Source organism: Bombus impatiens, unplaced genomic scaffold (genome assembly GCF_000188095.3).
Source record: "Bombus impatiens unplaced genomic scaffold, BIMP_2.2 scf_0225, whole genome shotgun sequence".
Lineage (NCBI taxonomy): Eukaryota > Metazoa > Arthropoda > Insecta > Hymenoptera > Apidae > Bombus > Bombus impatiens.
Window position 1 is genome coordinate 211,117 of NT_176644.1, and position 20,864 is coordinate 231,980.

The following is a 20,864-nucleotide window of genomic DNA, read 5'->3' on the forward strand; positions in this document are numbered from 1 at the left end:
CCGGTCCTTTTGTCGACGCCGGGAGGCCGTAAGAACGCGAGCGCCAGACAAATCGCTATCAGCCGCGGCAATGCAACGAGAATAATGACTATAATCCTCGGGCTGATTTTTCATCTTTGTCAACCGTCGCGTTATACAATGTAAACGCGGCGGGAAATTGTTCCCGAAAGACACGGCGAGCAAGCGCATCAATAACCATCCTGCGAACGCAACGTATACACGGTGTTTCGGAAAGTTAGATTAAGTTGGTTGTATTTAAAATTGTTGGATAGTGCAGATACATCTTTGCGAATTGTCTGATTGATAATTATTACCGTAGCAATTAAGTTTGTTGCTGTATCGCGTGCTTGCTCGTATTTCAGGCTACTGCGAACAAGATTGTATTGGTTATTATTGTAGCAATATGTGCGCACATAACGCTGCGACATACTAACGTGATATCCGTTACGGTTCGACCGACGTCAATTTTCTTACTTTTATAATCTCTCGCACAAAGTGCAATATGATTCTTACTTCCTCGGCGTTTCTAATATCTAGCAACTCGGGGATAATTCTTTTCCCCTAATCTTGCTGATACTCGATGCACGCGAATACAACACGCTTTGATGTCTCTCCTTTCTTCCCGAATTACATAGTCGGCAGTCTTGATTTAAAAGTTAATTCATCGTGAATCTACAGCGTGATAAAATTCACCGCAACCGTAAAAATTCGCGAACCTATCTAAATACTACGAAACAGTTGATAATTATTATCGTCTTGGATCATAGTACATCTTTTAAGGTTTTTAATGTAACAACCAGTGTCTTCTATTTGGCATCGATTTATCATCGTTTTCGGTAGAGTGCGATGAAATTCACAGTAACCACAAACCCGCTACATAGATCTAAATACTTGCGAGCATTATAAACGTAACTCGAGGCAGCATAACACTCGCAAGCGGTAGTATAAATATTATTTCGCCGTAGCGGTCTTTTAAAAACACTCTTGGAACGTCTGCCACGGGAGGATTCTCGAGGAAGGGAACGAAAGGTAACAAAGACGGTGATTAAAGCGATGATAACAATGCTGTCGTTCATCTTCTTCTCGGTCTCTCCCCGTGATTCTCGCGATGGTTCGAAAACGTCGTTGTTGTTCTGCGCGCAATGCCCCAACCAGCTCCTCCTCCATTATCATCGTTGAACGTTTCCTTGATCGCCTCTTCGTGTCTGCGACGATTCCGACGTGTTCCCCTGCTTTATTTTTCTCGGCTGCACGCTTCGGTAACCGAGCTCGAGTGACACTAAATCCTCGAAGTGGCACTGACCTAGCTGGCAGCCGGCTAGGACCAGCAAGAGGTGGACCGTTTCACGGCTCTCCGTCGTGGCTCTTGGGTACTGTTATTTCGCTGGCATACTTCGCTTCGAATACCAAACGAATTCAGCCGGTGGAAGATCCGACGAGCGAGAAAGGAGGGACAATGATGTATCGAGAATGCCATCTAAAAGGAAGGATAGATCGGTAGAGATCAGTCAAGGTTGAACGGTTCGGTTCAATGGCCGAATTCTTTCCATATTTTCCAGGAAAATGTTTACACCAGCAGTTTCTTACGCTGTATAAAGTATTTGTAATATCTTGTATGGAGTGTACGCTGTATAAAGTATTCGTACTACTTTATACACGGTGTTGGTATTTTTTTCTCGCAGAGAAATAGGATTGGCATATTCCAAGAGTGTTGAGGTAATGCTGGTAATCAGTTAACGCTGATTATATGTAACACTGACTGAAACGGATCGATCGTCAAGAACGGTCAAGGTCTTTTTCTTACAAAATTTATTAGAGCGATTAAAATGAGGTAAATTCCATGGACTAACGTAATGTAAATACGACTTGGATAGACGCGAACATTCTGGCGAATGAAAGTATTCACAGATGTATTTAGAATACGATGTGTAAAGTTCGGGTGGTTGATAAGAGCCAAATTACTGGATATTATAATTGTAGAAAGACTGGAGCGAAACGAGGTAGAGGGAGAGACGATTCGTTGCATCAAATAACGTATTCCCGATAGAATTAACCGAAGCTACACCATTACTATCTCAACTAATCTCGACCAGCGTCCTCGTAAAACCTTAAGATTATACAATTATGTCAAGTGGAACAGCCGTTGCAGAAGGTTCTGCGACTCTTGGTAAACGTGAACGCATGAATCAGCGATTCGAATGTAACCGCATTGGCCACGAGCAAAGAGTTCATTAGAATTCGCTGACTTCATTTCTAGACACGTTCTAATCTTTCTTCTCGCGTGTTGCATTTGACGTGCGCTCATTACGTGGAAAGCCTCGTCCGCGTACGGATACGATCATCCGAGTGTTCGTCGAAACGTGAAAAAAAGAGATACGTTCGCGAGGAACACCTACGTCGCTACGTGGAAGGGTACGAGATGGGCGTTTGCCAATTTTCCACGCGAAACGCGCGTGAACAACCTCGACCACAGAAATTGGCATTGATCGTTACGCAGCTATGCGATCACGATCTTGATCTTCGCGCACACGCGATCCTCCATTCACGCACGAGCTTAGGCGAGGACTGCGCCTTCGTCCTGCGAGCCATTTACGCTCGATCGCTTATGCCGCTTATGATTTTATTCGATGAAGAAAATAATGGGAAATATATATAGATTAATTCGATTATTAAAATTACTTTGAGACCGAGTTTTACTTATTAGTACGGATAATTATTACTATTATTATTAGGGAATTAATCGTTTAGCGAAGATATCAGAGATATATTTTATATAAAACTGTGCTTCGATACGTGAATGAGAGATTAGATTAGAATCGAAGATTTCAAGACAGCTGGATTTATGGGAAACGTAACTCGATGTAATTGCATTATCCGAATTAACTCGTTTATTTTCCACTTATCACCGACCATCCTATATTTATACGCAGATGCCTCGTGTAATTAAGAATCTTATATTAATTACAGTTCTCCTCTATAAAGCATAATGCGAGCCGTTTAATCTTAAGTATATGTACATTCGTTTCTATTTAGATAAACATCCATTTCTTTTTCCCTCTCCAAACGAGAATTATCGTTTCTCTAAAATGAAACAACTTGTCTAACATCGGTAAATTATCATTGCTCGCTCCGACGGAAACTAAAACCATTAGTGTCCGTTAATTAGGCAAAGAAACGGAAGAAAAGAGTCAATTTCGAGCGAACAAATTCAAACGATATTTAAATTGCGTTAACTATCCTCGATTAGCCGCCTTTACGTCTTGGTCGATATCTCCGATAATATTGTGTCGGAGACTGGTTAAGCCAGGATATAATTAGATCTGTTCGTTAGGGAGCCGGTAGAAGGATGAAAAAAAGGACTACAAAGGCAGCCAGTGACCTTCCTTTTTGTCTAGCCGTGATCACCATAATGATGGACAGTTAGGTTCAACGGACCCAATTTACGAGGCCCTGACTTGTGGTCTATGTACAGCGATTCATCATAGTATTTAAGTATTCGGCATAATGGTTTCACGAACGTGTGACGCGTTACACGAAACTTTTTGTAACTCATTAATGCCGTAATGAGACGAGATTATCGTGATTAGCGTGATCGGCGGACACTGAAAGCAATCTGAAAATGCGTATAGGAGCTAGAAGACTGCAAACAATATAATAGCGCGTCGATAATATCAGCAATTTTTCAACGGTGCCAACGTGAACAACAATTATATCCGGAGGATGAAGAACTAATCGATGGCGTAGATTTACACGTGCACGCATACACGCGAACGAATCCTAGATAATCGAAGGTCCATCGAAGACGACTCATCGCTGTAATATAATTACAGAGCCAATCGTGATCCATGGATCGTCGGAATCTCGGCTCAACTTCTAATATCGTAGACGTAATTAAGTTTCATCGACGTACGCGGTGACCGTGAGTTAAACGTGACTTCGGAACTATCTCGTGACATTTAGATACAGTGACTGGTGAAAATACATATTTGAACGATTAACGTACAAATTCCTTGCGAACGCGTCGTCCGCGATCTTTTCGATAGTTGACGAAAGGGAACCAATTCGTTGGACGTTTAACATTTTTCAAAAAATAAATATTACGCTTGCCAGATGTAATTTGTATGAAGTTTACGCGACGTAGTCGAATCTCTTTAATCACGTGTACAAAGGTATGCGATTGTCCGCGTTCAGACGATACGTTCGATCGAAATAAGAAAACGTCGACGATACAAAGATAAGCCAAGATTCGATGCAGCGTCGCTCACTTCCTATCGAGATGACCGTACCGACGTCATCGTATTTCCAAAAGCCATAACATGAAATATAACCGTAGCATAAGATACGCGGTGTAGAAATTTCCGGGTGACCCGAGCCCCGGTTGGAAATCCTGAATCCGAGCAGCGAGGTCCTGAGAGACCCAGAAGGTCAACCCAACGTGATACATCACGATCTTGCGAGTCTCGGGTATCTTCCGGTTCGTGGTAAATCAAGAAGAGGCGTACCGCCGCGAGCTCCAGTACCGCCTTTCCGTTTTACTTAGAAGCCACCAACTCGAACCAAAACTGTTACGAGCCTTTCCTTTACTTCACGGTCCTGTCACGGTTAACGTGATTCCATTTTACATAGGGCAGTCTGTATTCCTTTTTGTTCGCGTTCTATTCAGACTCGAAGTGTCGAGGATCACGAAGCGATCCACGTGTTCGATGGTTCGGTTAAATACGTATTTCGTGGAAACGCTTATTACGTTGTTAGGTTTAGAAGCCACTTAACGATCCGAGACACGTGAACATACTTTGAGATATCTTAATATGCCACTGTGATAATTCGCTGTGATAATTCGTGATTCGTATAGTTGTACGAGGATAGGGCAGTTGCTTTTTAAATACGTATCGATCAGTTCGTTCTGCTTGTATATTGATATGGAAATCGAATCGAACCTGAAACAACAACAATTTTCGTTTCGAGAATTCCGCTGTTCTGACACTTGTGACGCGTACGTCTCGCAAATAATCAAACTTTTTTCGTGAAACTGAAATATTTCTCTTCGATTCGATGCCCGCTTCTCTCGTTTCGAACAAGCAACCTATTCTCGTAGTTTAATGTCTCGTTTAGAAAATTGGAAAATTTCAAGTTACGACGATTAAATGACAGAAATTTCACGACCGGTTTAAGGTCATGAGAAGTATCCATACGTTGAGCGATAGCTCAGTTAATATGGCCATTGGGTGGAGGCATTTATTATGTTGTTGTTACGTCAGAACCGAGTTAACGGTTCAAGATCTGTGAAAATAGCGGCCTCGTTGATTGACTCGCGAAGGATATCGTTCGAAAAGCTGCAATTTATGTTCCTCCTTGAATGAAACTGGCGAAACACTGTAATTTCACGAATACTCGTTTTTTTTCTTTCTTTTTAAACGATCCTCCAGCCTGTACTGGGTGTTTCTAGCTTTCGATCGAGAACATCGAGCGATCTTCGCCATCGGGAAGTTAAGAAAATTCAACGAACGATGAAACGATCGTGTATCTTGTCTTAGGAATTCGAGAAATCATCAGATTTAACGCGAACGCTCGCACCTTGCGTCGTTCGCTTCGAATCGTTAATCGATGTCCTTAATTCCTCGAATATCTGAATCTTCCGAGACGACTCGTGTCGGACACACTCTAATTGCGAGGAAAGGTGTCGTCATACGTGACGCGTGCTCGCGTTAACGAGAAGATTTCAGTAATTACACCGAGAGAACGCTGTCGACAAAATGGAACACCGTGAGCTGAAACAGACACGCGTACAAACAGTTCACTTTCTTCCTCAATGAAATCAAGACTTACGACATTCTGCAAGGTGAAGCTGAATGCAGCGCGTATAAAAAGAAGCAGCGCGCGGGCTCTTTTTCACAAGCTGCTGCGAGCCGCAGTTGTTTGTTTCTCAAAGCTGTTATTGCATTATTTATAATTCGTCTTCGTTGAGAAGGCGAGACCTTTGGAAAATCCTTCGTCGCATTAACGTCCAGTGTCCTACGTGATCCTCGATGGTAGCACGTACATGCAAATTCTCGATCGTTGCCAGCATTCGAGGATCACACGCGTACTTCCGGTCTCCGGTTTCGGTGAACCCGTATCCGGTCGGACGACCATTCTCGCCTCGCAACTACGAATAATTTCGAGTCGTCGAGATGTCGAGTCTTCCTCGAACAAGGACGTTGTTGTCGCAGTGCTTGACGTACGCTCGGCTGCGACGTACGCGGAAATTTTACAACAGCGTATTTATATGGAATTTAACTATCGTCGAATTCGGTATAGCTTTCCATGTCGTTCTTATTTCATTAACGAGAATTTGACTTTCGATATATAAAATAGATCCATTTTTATCGAAGTTTAATTCGATAGGCATGTCGTGTGTCACGGTCGGCCGTGATAAAACGTTGAAATAAAACGATGAATTGCGTCGTTATCGGAGAACAGCATATTCCACTTCAAATCGGAGCAATTAAATATAGAATTATGGATATATAAATTGAAGAGCGATCGTGAATAGAAAAACAAGAGTAGGCAATTTACTTAATCGTACGGTGGTAGTCGTCGGAGATAAGAAAAATATAATTCTCAAGGGTGTCTTCTTTGAGAATTCTTCGCGGATGTTATCTTCTACTCCGATCCGAGTTCTGTTCGTGGTCCAACAGGAACGATATACTCACTTGGGAACGTGACGTGTCTACGGAATATGGGAAATTGTTGTTGGACACGTAGCGACAAACGGTTGCGGCGATTGAACACGCGCCAACGAGATCGTAATCTCTCATAAGCGAGAGATCCCTTTAAACGCCTTGCAACATTCGTGATTTCCAATTTAGTGGGTATTTGTATGGTTGCCAGTAGATGATAAGGTTTAAATCGAAGCATAGAAGCACAGAATTCATTGGAAACAACTTCCAATGAAATATATTTTCATTGCAATATATTTTCTCGTTTATTTGTGATAAGAAAGAAACTCACTCGTAATATCGAAAAGAATAATTTTCACGACGATGCGGTATCGATCTTTCAAAAATCTGCTTTTTCGCTAGGAGATCGATACGAGATCTCTGTAACGTCGCTTCGTCGTATCGATTAATTAACGTTAGTTCAGATCCGAATAGCCAGCTAATTTGTATTCTACGAATTTACTGTTTCTGCCATGAATCAAAAGTAGCGAGATACTCGATCGCATACTAACTGTTCTTTTAGTCATTCACGTTGATTTCATAATGAAGCCGTAACTATTTAATTCCAGACCGTGACTCGTGATCGTAATTCATTTATCTGCCGCCATAAAAGACTGCCCCGCTTGGCCAAAATTTCAATTTACTCCTAGACCGATACACACGCACGTACGTACGTTATAATATCAGCGAGCGAAAGCATAAAATCTTGGTCCAAGAAAGAGAATCTGCTATTTTTAACAGGTATTCGCTAACTCACCGAGTCTATATTTATCCAGGCAGCCTGTAATGGGGCTTGGAGCGAGTACTTTAGCAGAAAAATGCCAGGTCTCGATCGGTCTACTTTTTGCTGCCTCTTCTCTTTACTTTTCCTCTTTGTTGGGGATCAGCTCCGTTGCCGGATAAAGGGAGAACGTGCAGGTATACGTAGAAACGCGAAACCTTCGCCAACATAAACGCCACTTGGTGCACCGTCAAAAGACGCATAATACGTGTAATTTCACGTGGAATTTGTAATCGTGTTTAGTACACCGACCCACCGATGGGTCAAATGAAATTACTTTGATATCTTCCTTCTTCGATTAAAATACTTTTAGCGTACTTTCGACTTTCTTAAAATCGATTTTCATACTAATTTTATGTAATCACAGCCGTAATCACACGATTGCGTAAAGTTTCATCGACCAAACTTGAAGTCTTCGAACGTAAATATACTTACCATACCGCAATGGCAAATACATTGCAAATGGCCAACACGCAACGAAGATGGTAACGCTCGTTATCCGAATCTCTTATTTTACAACGTGTAGCATACCTGCTGTAGAAGATATGTCCGAAAAAAAAGAGGACAGCCTTTTGGACATTGGATTTCGACTTTTATCGGTGGCAATCCTTTTCTGGAGCGTCGAACGATCGCAAGCATTCGTTACAGCCTGTACATCCACCTGTAGAACGTACGTTCACGTTTCTAAGGAGTCTCATTAAGCGAGACAAGGACGAGAGGTACGATTCCGACCTTGAGAGATCTTTGCACCCGCGGACGCATCTTCTCTCGTCGCGTTTCCTTCGTGCCGCCCCTTCGAAGGCCGCGAAATGACTCCGCCCAGGTCATGGTCCACGCACCTGCGTGCACATTGCACCTGCAACGATCCACCTCTTTTATCTTCTGCTCTCTCGTTTCTTTCTTCCCGCTTGTATATTCTACGCGTACTAAGTACACGCGCGATCCGACATAAGACAGCCTGAAAAATGACGGAACTTGTGATATCGTGCACAAATATTAATACGTCGACTAGGTACCTGATATCCGACAGCTGATTCGACCGTGATTAATTTCCACGCGCAAGAGTTGAAATTCTAATAATAGATATCATGGTCTCAGCCAGTGACCAGTTGGCTGTTCCCGACGAGTATACTCGTCGCGAAGAAACGGCGATATTTCGTGTCACGACGAGCCTCGTCGGTGATAAGATTAAAAAATAAAACGATCGTCTCGTTGCAACTCGATTCTGTATTTTTAACAGCCACGCATACTCCGCGTTCGACGAGTATACTTTCTGTCGTCGCTTATTTTTCCCGACACGTTTTAGCTACACGTTTTTCACAGCTTCCAAACAGCTCGCGACAGCTAACTGGTTAACGATCGTAATACGCGCGATCTGTACATCTGTACGCATTTAAGGTTCTTCCGCGAATGCACAAACGGTCTAGTAAATATAAAATAATATTTAACACTCAGGCGATACCAGTGCCGTGTAACGCGACTGTTGGACGCACAGCGGCGATCAACACGGCTACTTTGAACTTAGCCAGAAAAATTTGCCCATTATTAATACCGTTACCGTTAAATGCTACTTCTATAGAGCCACGGGACCAAGTCCATTCGATTTATCGGCTTTCATCGGTTCCGTGATTTATGATGTTGGCGAAGCGATGATTTAAAGGTGCCGCGTTGATCCGACGATAAGCGGAATGATGTATGAGATCGTCTTTCGATTAGTTCATCTTCCCGATCCTCTGTATTTCACGCACAACCGTCTTAAGTGAAGCAATAACGATCAGGGATTCTCGTTTTGCTTCTCTGTTTCTTTGCGGCCAGAAATTGTGCGCGCATCCTTAGCTGGCCAAACAAAATTCTTCGATTCACCGGTAGTATTCAATGGCCGGTACGAGATGTCATTAATCATCTCGGGGATAAACGAACACAGGGACGTTGAAAAGCGACTGAAAAAGCTACAAAATTATTAGATCGTAGCGTGGCATGGTATAACGAGCGTGGTTTTCGAGATGGAAGGTATTCGTGGAAATATAACTTGTTTCAATTTGAACATTTCCGCGAATTTAATGCGTTTCAGAGTGCGAGAAACAGATGCCTTTTCCTCGATTATTCGCCGTAACGAAGAGAATTTTTCATTCTTGCGAAACTGAACGCAGGGAAAACTTGGTCGATCGTCGATCGTTACGACAAATGAGAAAAATTGTTGGCTAATTGTTATCCGGATTTAATTTGTTATTACCCTGGTATTACCGACGAAATTTTATAAGTCCTGGATTCCCGACTTTGATAAATATTAATAAATAATCAGCCCCTGATATAATATCAAGAAATTTGATAGAAATAAAAGAAATAAAATTTCACGAGATGCGTTTAAAGATTACGAGTTATCCGACACGGCAGAAAATTCAGAAATTATACGAAGATGTTTATTACCTGATTTACTGCTATCGGCTGGTCTAGGTAAAGTTATTAAAAGAGATATTTGTTATGCCACAATGTAATAATTGCGGAAATTCAGCCAGTTCCATCGTGCGTGGAAGGTTCTGGTTCGTGAGTGACGCCTCCAGTCTTAATTGAACGTGTACCGAGCTTCTGCAAAATTTATAGACAGAAACATGGCGTATACGGTGGGCGGGTGACTCGGTCTAACTTCCGGGGTACAGACTATTACGTTTTAGTCGTAGTAACGCACTTTCGCGGTAGCTCGGCTTTAATAGCCTTCTGAGGAATCGTCTAGCTGTTACCACGGTTTGTGATCCACATAGTTGGACATGCTCGGTAACGTGACTTAAGTAGAGGCTAATTTTTCTTACAGCTCGCGTGTTCGTGTATCGAGAAATATTTAACGAGAGAGTAACGAATGGCCGATGGAAAATCACCGGCGTTCCATTAAGAGAAGCGCCGATCTGCACCGACAAACAAGCAAACGCGATTTCAATCGACTCGCTCGATTCTCCTCTAAAAGGATAATTTCATTTCCGGCTAACGATCTACTTTTACGCCAGTGAATTCGAAGGGAATATTTGTAGATATTCATCGGTAACTCGTGGAAAATTCGTCAGTCTGTAGTTTATTCGAGGCTTTCAGGAGCCAAACCGATCGCCTCCATTTTTCCACAATTTTTCAATTTCATCGTACACGACTACCGTAGTCGATCGCTGATCGATTTTCAAGAAACGCGCCTTGTAAGTCAATGATCTGTACACTTAAGTTGTAAGATAATTCGTTATTTATCTACGAATGGTCAGTTTCAAGATGAATTTGAAAAATAACGGTCGTACAATTGATGGAAGAAGTGGATCAGTGGTTTCATAACAAGTTGGAAACCTGTTGATGAGAGAGCGTTGATATCTTGTTATACTTAGAGGGTAAGCGGATACGAATAGATGAAGATCTTGAAACTACCGAGACACCTGTTGCACGCGGTGAATGAAATTCGACGTTCGTTAAGCATTTAACGTCGAGCGAAGCTCGAAGAAGGCGCAAAGCCCCTGAAGGCGACGACGTATTTCTTTGTAACAAGGCAAACATTCAGGTTTCTCTTTGCGGAGGCCTTTTCAGGGCTACGCCAAACGAACATCGATACTGTCGACGATAATGGTGATTCTAACGGCGGGCTCGCTCTCTGCCTTGTGCGAGTCGCCGACAAACCCTCGTCCTTCGACGGAAATTGCATAGCTCTCTCTGGACGGCTCTTTTGTCGCTGCAACAGCTAACGACCTACACACCGGTCAATTGGCTCTGTGAGAAAATTCTCCGAATGCTTAATTTAGAACATCGATCCTCTTCGCCCCTAGAAGTGCGTTTCGTATCGATTAAAAGCAGCATGAATATCGATGTAATTAACGAATAAAAGTAGACTGAACGCGTAATTGTTTCTCTGATTAGCTCTTCTTTCTTTCTTTCTTTCTTTCTTTTCTTTAATTGGCTGTCGTAGATTCTGAATTCGAGTCGGTTTAATCGTAAGTCTGCGAAAATGTTTGTTTAATCACGTTTGGATAAGAATAGGAAAACAATTGCGAGAGAAGCGCGCAAGAATTCTCTGAACTTTGCGGCTACGAATTCCTAATAGAATCCTATCGTCGTAAGCAAATACTCTCGGGGATAGCGAAATAAGTCCCTCGACCACGTCGAACATCTTGGAGAAGAAGAAACATAGACGAACAGGCCTCGGACAGAAGGCCATTGGTCGAAACAGAATGTTTTTATCGCTAGACGCTAATGAACCGTACAAGAAGACAAAACATGCCAGTTTCGTTACGAGCAATAAGTGAAATTTCCATGAAGCAATCAACGTGCCGATTACCTATTCTTCATCCGTACCTGCGGCGTTTCTATGCAAACGCGATGAAAATACCGTCGTAAGGTTCCCAAGCAGGCTGACCCAATTCGTCGATCACTATCATCTGGAGCATAGCGACGAGCTGACTCATTGTCAACGAGCATCGAATAAATCAGCATCGTCGATCGATTGCGCGGTTTGCTCTGCCATTTAATTCGACGATCGTCTTAAAGACGGTGCGGATTCGATAATTTCCCATCAAAGGCTCGATCAGAACAGGTCGAAACGGTCGAAAAAGATGCCGAGAAAAGGAAATACGCTGATTATGAATTAAACGCGAATAAATTTACGAGATAAACATCCCACGCTCTGTATGCTAAATCGGATCTCACGTGGTCGAAATAAAGAAAGCGAATAAGTGCGGCGAACGATTTTTCGTTCGCTGAATTTTTCTCGTTTCTCTCCTGTTCTGCGATGCTAATGAAAAAAGATAGCCGGCCATAAATCAAGCAACGCGGTAAAGAATGGACCTTTACGAACCCGCAGCCCTGCCGCAACGGTTCCTCCGCGTCTTTCCCGCTAACTCTTTGTCTTGCGAACGCACCGTGCGTCGTTTAACACATAATAGGAGCTTTGTTGTTATTTCAAACGTACCACCGTGAAACAACGTGTTATTAGGAATGCTATTTTCAGCGTGCAGAGTTCAAAACAACGCTCGCACGCCTGATCGTCGAAACACTCCAAGTTACCAAAGTGCAAAGCTTGCATCTTTGGATTTGCATAAAAGTCGACGGTCTACCGATCGGTGTTTGCTGTTTAAGCCTCAACCGCCCCTCGTTTTCGCGACCAATATGTCCGCGAAATTGACACGATGGTAAAACGAAACATCAACGAGACGAAAAGGTAAATAATTAATTTCTCTCTTTGTCGTTCACACGCGTTCGAACCAATTTTCCCTCGGAGCTGTCGGATTTCATTCGCGCGTCGGGGTCAACGCGTTTCGGAGAAATTGTTCCACGAATGGCCGAATATCGTGATCTTTTACCGGAAAAGCGTGGCAAATTGCGTGAACTGTGCGTCGACAAGACGAGGAAATATTTCGTCCTCGTCGAAATCGTAAGAACGTTCGCGAGAGCAGATCGTCCGCTAAAGCGGAAAATTCTCGTCGCTTCGCGTGCGAAAGCAGAGCATCGCAGAGCTTGTGCATCGCGATTCTCTCCAAACTTGTGCCTCGAAGCGTGGCTTCGTATACGTGACCATCTTGATGACTCGCGCGGCGTTAACACGCGTGCAGTTAGCGCGGTCGTTGTTCCGAAAAAAGAGCAGACAGAATGGTTGCACGATACTTCCCACCGAATCACCACATCGGATGAACCCTTAACGGTGCATCCAGCAACGCGGCATTCCCCCGCCTCGGGATTTTCAATTCGACTCGCCGAACAAACCGGCAATCTAATCGTACACGCGACGCCTGGCATTCGATCCTGTGCTCGATACGCGATTTTAGTCAACACAGAGCCTGCAGCGATCGACCAGGTGAGATAGCGTTAGCGGTCGGATCGCTCGCTTATCGACACGCGTTATCGTCGCGACGTTTCGTGAAAACCACCCTGATATCTTTGATTACGTCCATCGGTAACGCGATAGCGTAATTTGTTGGACAGGATTTTGCCATGGTATTAGGAAAAGCGTTCGGTTCGATCTTCCAAGACTTTGGTCGATAATAAGATCCTTCGATCTTGCAAGACGAACCTGGAATCATCGAGGATTGATTTCTTGTCCCCTGACACGGAAGACAAGCAACAAAGGGACAAAGGGATCGTCTTTCAACGGCGTGTTCGAACATTGGCCTTCGTAACTTGCTGAAGAACTGGCTCGAAATCAGCTGAGAAACTTTCTTCGTTAAATGGACGCGAGAGACAAACGAGGGCTAGAACAAACCTTCTTACACCTGTGCTTCTCGCTTCTAGTCGGATAACGTAAAATCGGAATTGTAGGGTTTGATTTACGATAGCCGTCGCGAATTATCAGAGACGTCATCCGAATGAATCATCGGAGGAAATTAAAAATTGAAATTGACAGTCACGTTTTCTCTCGCTGCTACCATCGACCAATTCGTAGCCGCCGTATGCGCTTGATAGTATTGAACGAAAACAAAGGATCGAACGTATCCTATGGGATAATGATATTCAGATTGCGTCAGAGCGTGCTGTTCGGGGATTCGGTTGCCCGTTTTTAAAGGCAACGACCTCAGCGTACACATTGACTTGTCCATCCCGCACGGCCATGAAGTTTCTATCGTACTCCGTGAGCGTGAAATTATTTTTCACCCTCGATCAAGTCGTTAACTTCGCATCAGCGTCAAGCTGCGTTGAATCACCGCGAGATCGTGACAGATGTTAAAAGCTATTTCTATAGACGCGACCTTCGACATCTCGTACGCGTACCCACACGTGTACTTAACACATCGTTGGCCGGATACGGCCAATTAATCAACAATTGATCGATCGTCGCGACACTTGCATGCATTTTTCCCGCTCTAATTGCAAGTTGATTCTTTATATTTAACTACAATTTCTATCGCCTATGGAAATAACAGACTACGATTGTTGCAAGTATAGGCAGTAAAATAGCGACAGACGGGTGAAAAGAAAAATATCGCAATCTCTTTGAACAATCATTATCGTGGCGAAGTATAAATAATTAACCCGAAACTTGTTCTTCGAGACGTTTTTCCTTTTTTTCTCGCGTGTATCGAACGTTGATTCGGTGATTTCACGCATGGTTTCTGTGATAAATCTCGCGTCGCAACGGACCGTGACGAACGTTACAGCACGTTCCATTGCACGGATGCGTTTTTCCATCCTTCAGACTTTGGTAAGAATAACGCGAAGCTGGCTGGTTGGTCCACTGACCGAGCCAACTGCTTTTTTCTTTGCCTTGACTTCGATTATGTATGCCAGCGTACGCATAAATTTTATTTCCTCGCAATTGGAATGTACGTTCGTAACCTGATCACATTTTTAACGCTTCTTATACACGATGAGTCGTGTAAATTTCTACGAATGAAATAGTATAGTGTCCTGAATAGAGTTTCGTATCGTTTCTTCTCTTTCTTCTCATTTCGTCGAAACACGCTAACCGTGGTATTACCGAGGTACTTTTAAATCGATCTTTACAGACAAGTTGTATATTCTCAAAATCATCATCGTTTCTCTAAACGGAACGTTCTAGCTCTTATTATAAACGATTAACGATAATGTACGACGAGCGAAGGTAACGATTATATCAGACGTTATATCGTAAACTTAATTTACCAAGCGGTGCTGTGCAAAATGGCACGGATGGAATAGAAATCCAAATGAATATTAGTACCTTGTACTGTTTCATGACCTTCGAATAACCTTGACAGACAACGCTTATTTCTCGCGAATAGAATCATAATAATAGTAATAACGATTACAGCGAACTCGTAGTGTTTTTCACGATGTACCTTCGACACAGATAGAAGCCAATATTCCTAACAAATTACACAATCTATCGAAATGAGAATGCAGAAAAATCGATGAGCAACGTTTTAGACGATTGTTGTAGCACTTGTAATATCGAGGATCTGGCACTATGATCAAAATCGTATTAAATCATCGTTATTGACTCGCACACGACTATTCCAATTATCATATTACATTCGCTGGATCGTCGAACGAAGCGATATAGCGCTAAGTTTTCACGGTTTGTTTCGCCGTGCTTAACTTTGGAAACATTCTCCTGTTTCTTTTTCTTCTTTTTTCTTTTTTTTTTTTTTTGACATTCCTTCTCGACTCCAATACCGTTACTACGTATTGCTGTACGATGCTGACTAAATTTATTACGCGTTCCGATTATCGAATCGTCGAATAACAGCGACCAGTTGCTCGATAAATACGTTCTACTTAAATACGTTGTATCAAGGAAACAGCTGGCTGCGCTTAATAAGCCGCAAATGTGTTGGCGGACGTAACATCTTATTGATATCGTATCATCCACATTTTATGAAAATGTTCGTTATCGATACTATGGTGCATTAAATGCTGTTAAATTATATTTTCTTCTTCGATTGCAGAATGATTATTATTTACCACCGCGGTCCACGTGGTCCAGAGTCTCACCTGAACACACGAAGAAACAAAGGGGCAACAGTACATGGAAAGTCGGCAGTGCGATGTTAATCATCTCTGCTATGTTGGTATTAATCGCGGTGTTCGCGATTGCAGGACTTGCGCTATGGATGGGAGGTTCGTTGGCGTCTTTATGTTACTCGTAGCGATCTATCGTAAGAACAATTGCATTAAATATCGATCGAACCGAAAGATGTTTATGAACGAATGAATTTTGTTTTTCAGCCCTTCGGACGGATTCGAAAAATGGTAAGCGCCGATCTAAAGTACAATGGAATGTAAAATTCGAAAAAACATAATTTTTCTTCGTTCGTAACAAAATTAATTGCTAATGAGAAAATGAATATCAGTAACGTTCGTTGCGATAATATTTACAGCGATCGTTGGATTCTCCTGCATGTTCAGGGTGTCTAAGGGTGAGAAATATAATCCGATGTTGAAGCTGAATACCAGTATGGTGTTCCGTGAAAAGGAACGAAAATATAAGAATATAGTAAGGATGACAATTGTTATAGTAATTTCTAGAACTCCGTTTACATGAACTCCGTTTATAGAAATTAGTATAAATTCCGTTTCCTGATCTCTTAAAGATTATCTACGAGTACCCGATGAAACTCGAGTCGTAAATTGTTTGTTCCTCGACAAGTTCATATAAATAGAATTCTATCCTGCGAAGATTATGTAAATTATCTTTTGCAAATAAAAGAACCAATAATTGAAAATTCCTTGGTAATTTTCAGTTCGAAGTACTATTTAGAAGAAGCGTGTTCGGCGCAGCTTACAAACAAACGATCATAGACAAATTCGAAAGCGGTATTCTAAAGGTGTTCTTCAGGATATATCTGGACAGAAGAAAGATACCGCGATCGATCACGAACGTCGAGGACACAATCGAAGACATTATCGCGAAGGAGACGTACTCATCGTCCTCCTTGTTCAAGGATATGGAACTGGACCTCACTAGCATATCGGTAAAAAGTGAGTATCCGCTGGAAGTAAAGATTAATCGTGATAAAACAGTAACATGGTAATTACACGATTTCCAATTTAATCGTTTGGCTATTATTCATGAAATATCAAGATTCTTTTAAATAAAATTCAAGCTGCATCTCTCGTACGAATATTTCAGTCAATATTGAAAATTACAATGCTCGCGTGAAATATACATAGGATAATTAAATAAAAGAAATTAAGACGAATCAAAGTTTACGGTTTAAGAATAAAAAAAGAATATAAAACATTCATTTCGAAAATTATCGTCGCTATAACGAGACAGCGCACACATTCACGAAATATCCGTTTCCTCTACATCTAGGAATAAATCAGGAGTTGCCAGGGAGTCAAAAGCAGGTTCAGCAAAAGAACGCAATGATCACGAAGAACGGCTTGCTTCGACCCAACAGAAACAGCTCTTTGATCACCAGCTCGAAGCCGAAATCCAAACCAACGAAAATCGAGTCCACGGAGCCAGACATCGACTTCAGTAACATACCGACGATCCAAGGCACCTATAAAGCGACGAAAGTGAACATCACTTCCTCGAACAAAACGATCTCCGTTCAACAGCCTGCAAAGGCTCAGTCAGAAACGAAAAACAATACCAAAGCGTCGTTACCTCAAGAACAAACTACGATGAAACCGACCACCGTAGAAGACAGTACCGAAACAATGGCGGGTGTCGCTGAAACCACCAACGAAACAGACAAGAAAGTTAATTACACCGTTCACGATGAATCGTCTTGGTCGAAAAAGGCCACCACATCCACAGCTTCCACGCCCGAAGTCGGAAACGACGATCTGTTCAAGGATTTCCGCAATCCAAGCTTCGAAACTTCTCCGTGGAAGCCTATCATACCTGGATACATCAATACGGAATTAAAATTATTGCCGGACAACGCTCAAAAGCCAAATTACAAAAGCGAAACCAACTATAAAGTGAATTACGGCAATACGAATCTGGGAGACGTTGCCTCCGGTACAGCCGTAAAGAGTCCTCAGTATGGCGTTCACGCGAAGGTTGCACAGTCTTCGACAACCAGCACGAAATCTCCCGAGCCAGCGGTGATATTAAATTCGTATATAGGTGTTCCAGGAATGAGCACGTTGGACATTAGCGACACTGATTTTCCACGCGATAGAATCGTTCCTCAGGAAATGGTGAATTTCAGGGTAAACGGCAAGTTTAAGAATAAGATTCCAGGATTGTTAGAAGGTGGGCAGATCTTCACGGAAGCTTCCCCGGTCAGTTTAGACGACCAGAGACCGGACATAGAAGTTTCTGGCCAGTTACCACCGGAAACTTACGATATCAAGCTTCGAACTTCTTCTCAGCCTTTTGGCCTCTCCTCTTCCCAGCCTTTGGAATTTTCTTCCACGAAACCTCATCGATCGACGAGCGAGAACGAAACAGGTTGGAGGATCCCTGCATCTCAGATGACGTACACGATGACAGACGGTGGACCCGCCGATGGTCCTGTTAGCAAAGAGCAAGACGACGTTAAGAGTTCTGGCGATTCCACGAAGATGAATAGAAAGAAGTTAGGTCAAACCACCGTGATAGGGGCCTCGGACAATTTCTTGCCTTCGATGGTTTCCAGTACTCCGAAGTGGCACGCGCAGAGTCCGCCGGGGGCAGATTTCGACGAAGAATCGACGACAAAAGTGTCCGGAGTTGGAGTGGCAGAGCCTGTCCCGGACGTGGACGTGGATTTGGAAGCCAGAAATCGGTACTCGGATGTTCAGGCTATGGTGAAGCAAGAGAGTAACGCTCTGCAGGACAGGAAAGTCGATAAGAACGCGCAAGAACCTGTGTACACCAGTTACAAGACGCCCGACCTGAATGGAGCTGGCATGAGACCAAGTTTGATCGAAAGTTCTGGAACTCCGAAGCCATTCAGACACACGATTCCCGTGGACAAAATTACTTCTGTCGTTGATTACACCGAGGCTGACAAAGAAGGCTCCTTGAAGCAGGTAATCAACACCGTGACGGATAGTATAATGAATCAGGAGGAAAGATTCACCGAAGAAACCAGTGATTTGATCACAGAGAACAAAGGGGATCAGGAAGGGGCAATTAAAGTGCTACCGGTCAGAGAGAATGAAGAAGAAGGAACGAAGGTGCTACCAACTAAAGAAAATTTGAAGGAAATCATCGAGCTAGAGACTTTCGTGAAGAAGAACAGCGATTCCGAGGCAGATATTTCTCTTGAAAATGCAAAGATCGAAGAATACGCAAGATCAACCGAATCGAATACCGAACGTGTAATAGACGATGAGAAGCTTCTGAAGTTAGGAACGACGGAAGTCTACTCGGAGATGATACATCCATTGTACAATAATATAGATAAATTAGTCGTGAAAAAGGAGGAGAATAAAGGGGCTCCGGGAAGGTTGACGTCTAATATTTCAAGAAATTCTACGTTCATCGAGATCGATACCTTGAAGCACACACCTGGGGAGGTCGAGGATGATTCTGACTCGACGGGGAACAAATCGGCGACGAAAGGTGAAGACAACCGGCCTTTCAACGGAACCTTGAGTCGGCCGTACAATTCCCTGGAAACTAGAAAGAAGACTTACAACGACACTTTGAAGGCGTACGTGGTGGAGAATTTGGTCACTCTGGCGCCTGCTAAAAGTAATACAGGAATTGGAAGACCTGTCAGACCAAGACCTAAGATAGAAGGGGAGAAGACGATGAGAATCGACGAGAAGCCTAACACAGACAGAAGCTCCACTGACGACAGCCTGCTCTTGGAACAATTGTTCGGTGTCCGCAATCGACAGAGAAACGCGACGAAACGCAATTCGTTTAATCACGGTGACTCCGTTAGGTTTCATTCGGCGGAGAACGAGAGGAACAGGGAGGGAGATTTGCATAACGAGCATCCTAGAGTCGAGCAAATCGTAGAAGTCGTGACGTCGATTAGCACTAAAGTGTCGTCGAACTTTAAAGGAAACCCAGTCGTGTTGAAATTTGTCGTTACCAATTCAACCTCGCTTCCGATAATTCGTTCAGAGTCCCATCAGAATGCTGACGAGACGTTCACTTCGGAAGCATCAGCACCGAAAGAATTTTCTGCTCCCAACGACGGAGGAAAAGAAGAAAATAGATCTTTCAGAGATGAGACTTCGAACAAGGCACCGTCTTTAACGTCCAGCGATGTGCAAACGTCCGACAGAAAGATCTCTACGATGGAGGAGAATAAATCTCTTTTGGAGAAATTGAAGGAGTTGGCGGATATCGGAACGGAGAACGAGCCTGTGCATAGCAAAAATAGTTCCAGGCCGAGTGTCGACGCGTTAAAATCGCATACGTCGAACGTAAAGTCGAAACCGCCGGACGATCATAGGCCGTTGCCGAATTTTGAGAAATTGAAGCAAATCGCTGATATCGCGACCGGAAACCAGACCTTGATGAATTCGAGCGCGGCATTTACGATGACTCGCGACGGCGTTGAGATATTGACCAAGATATTGAACAAAATGGAGGATCGCACCGATAAGATGATCTCTAGCACCGAAGAGAATTTGGAAGCTGGTAATTATTTCCTTGAGATTTGCTATCCTATTTGATTTCCTATCGAGAGGATGGTATCTATCGTTCTGATATATTTCTGATATATTTTTTCTATCTTAATGAAACAGTATGCAAGTTTATTTTTTGTAGTCTCTCGATAACGTTGTACAACGCGTTTTTGCAGATCACTGTCTCGGTTTCCTATGCAAAGACGGAAAATGCTTGCCTTCCAGCGGCAGGTGCAATATGTTAGGTGAATGCCCGAATTCGGAGGACGAAGCGAACTGCACGTGCGCCGACTTTCTAAAAGCGCAACTCTTACACGAGAAAATTTGCGACGGTGTGGCGGATTGTTGGGATTATTCGGACGAAACGGATTGTGGTATTTATCAGTCGATCTTTCAATCGTGTTTTCCTGTCGTTGGAAAAT

At 43.0% G+C, this 20,864-nt stretch overlaps 1 protein-coding gene across 1 annotated transcript in view; it reads left to right on the forward strand.

The window, feature by feature from the left end:
• Positions 1-20,864, forward strand: part of LOC100749165 — a 33,446-nt gene that overhangs the window by 8,233 nt on the left and 4,349 nt on the right. The window contains exons 2-7 of the mRNA XM_012383937.3: positions 15,858-16,029; positions 16,138-16,161; positions 16,290-16,405; positions 16,653-16,890; positions 17,228-20,455; positions 20,619-20,816. Coding sequence (XP_012239360.1) covers positions 15,858-16,029; positions 16,138-16,161; positions 16,290-16,405; positions 16,653-16,890; positions 17,228-20,455; positions 20,619-20,816 — 3,976 coding nt within the window. The remainder of the gene's footprint in view (positions 1-15,857; positions 16,030-16,137; positions 16,162-16,289; positions 16,406-16,652; positions 16,891-17,227; positions 20,456-20,618; positions 20,817-20,864) is intronic.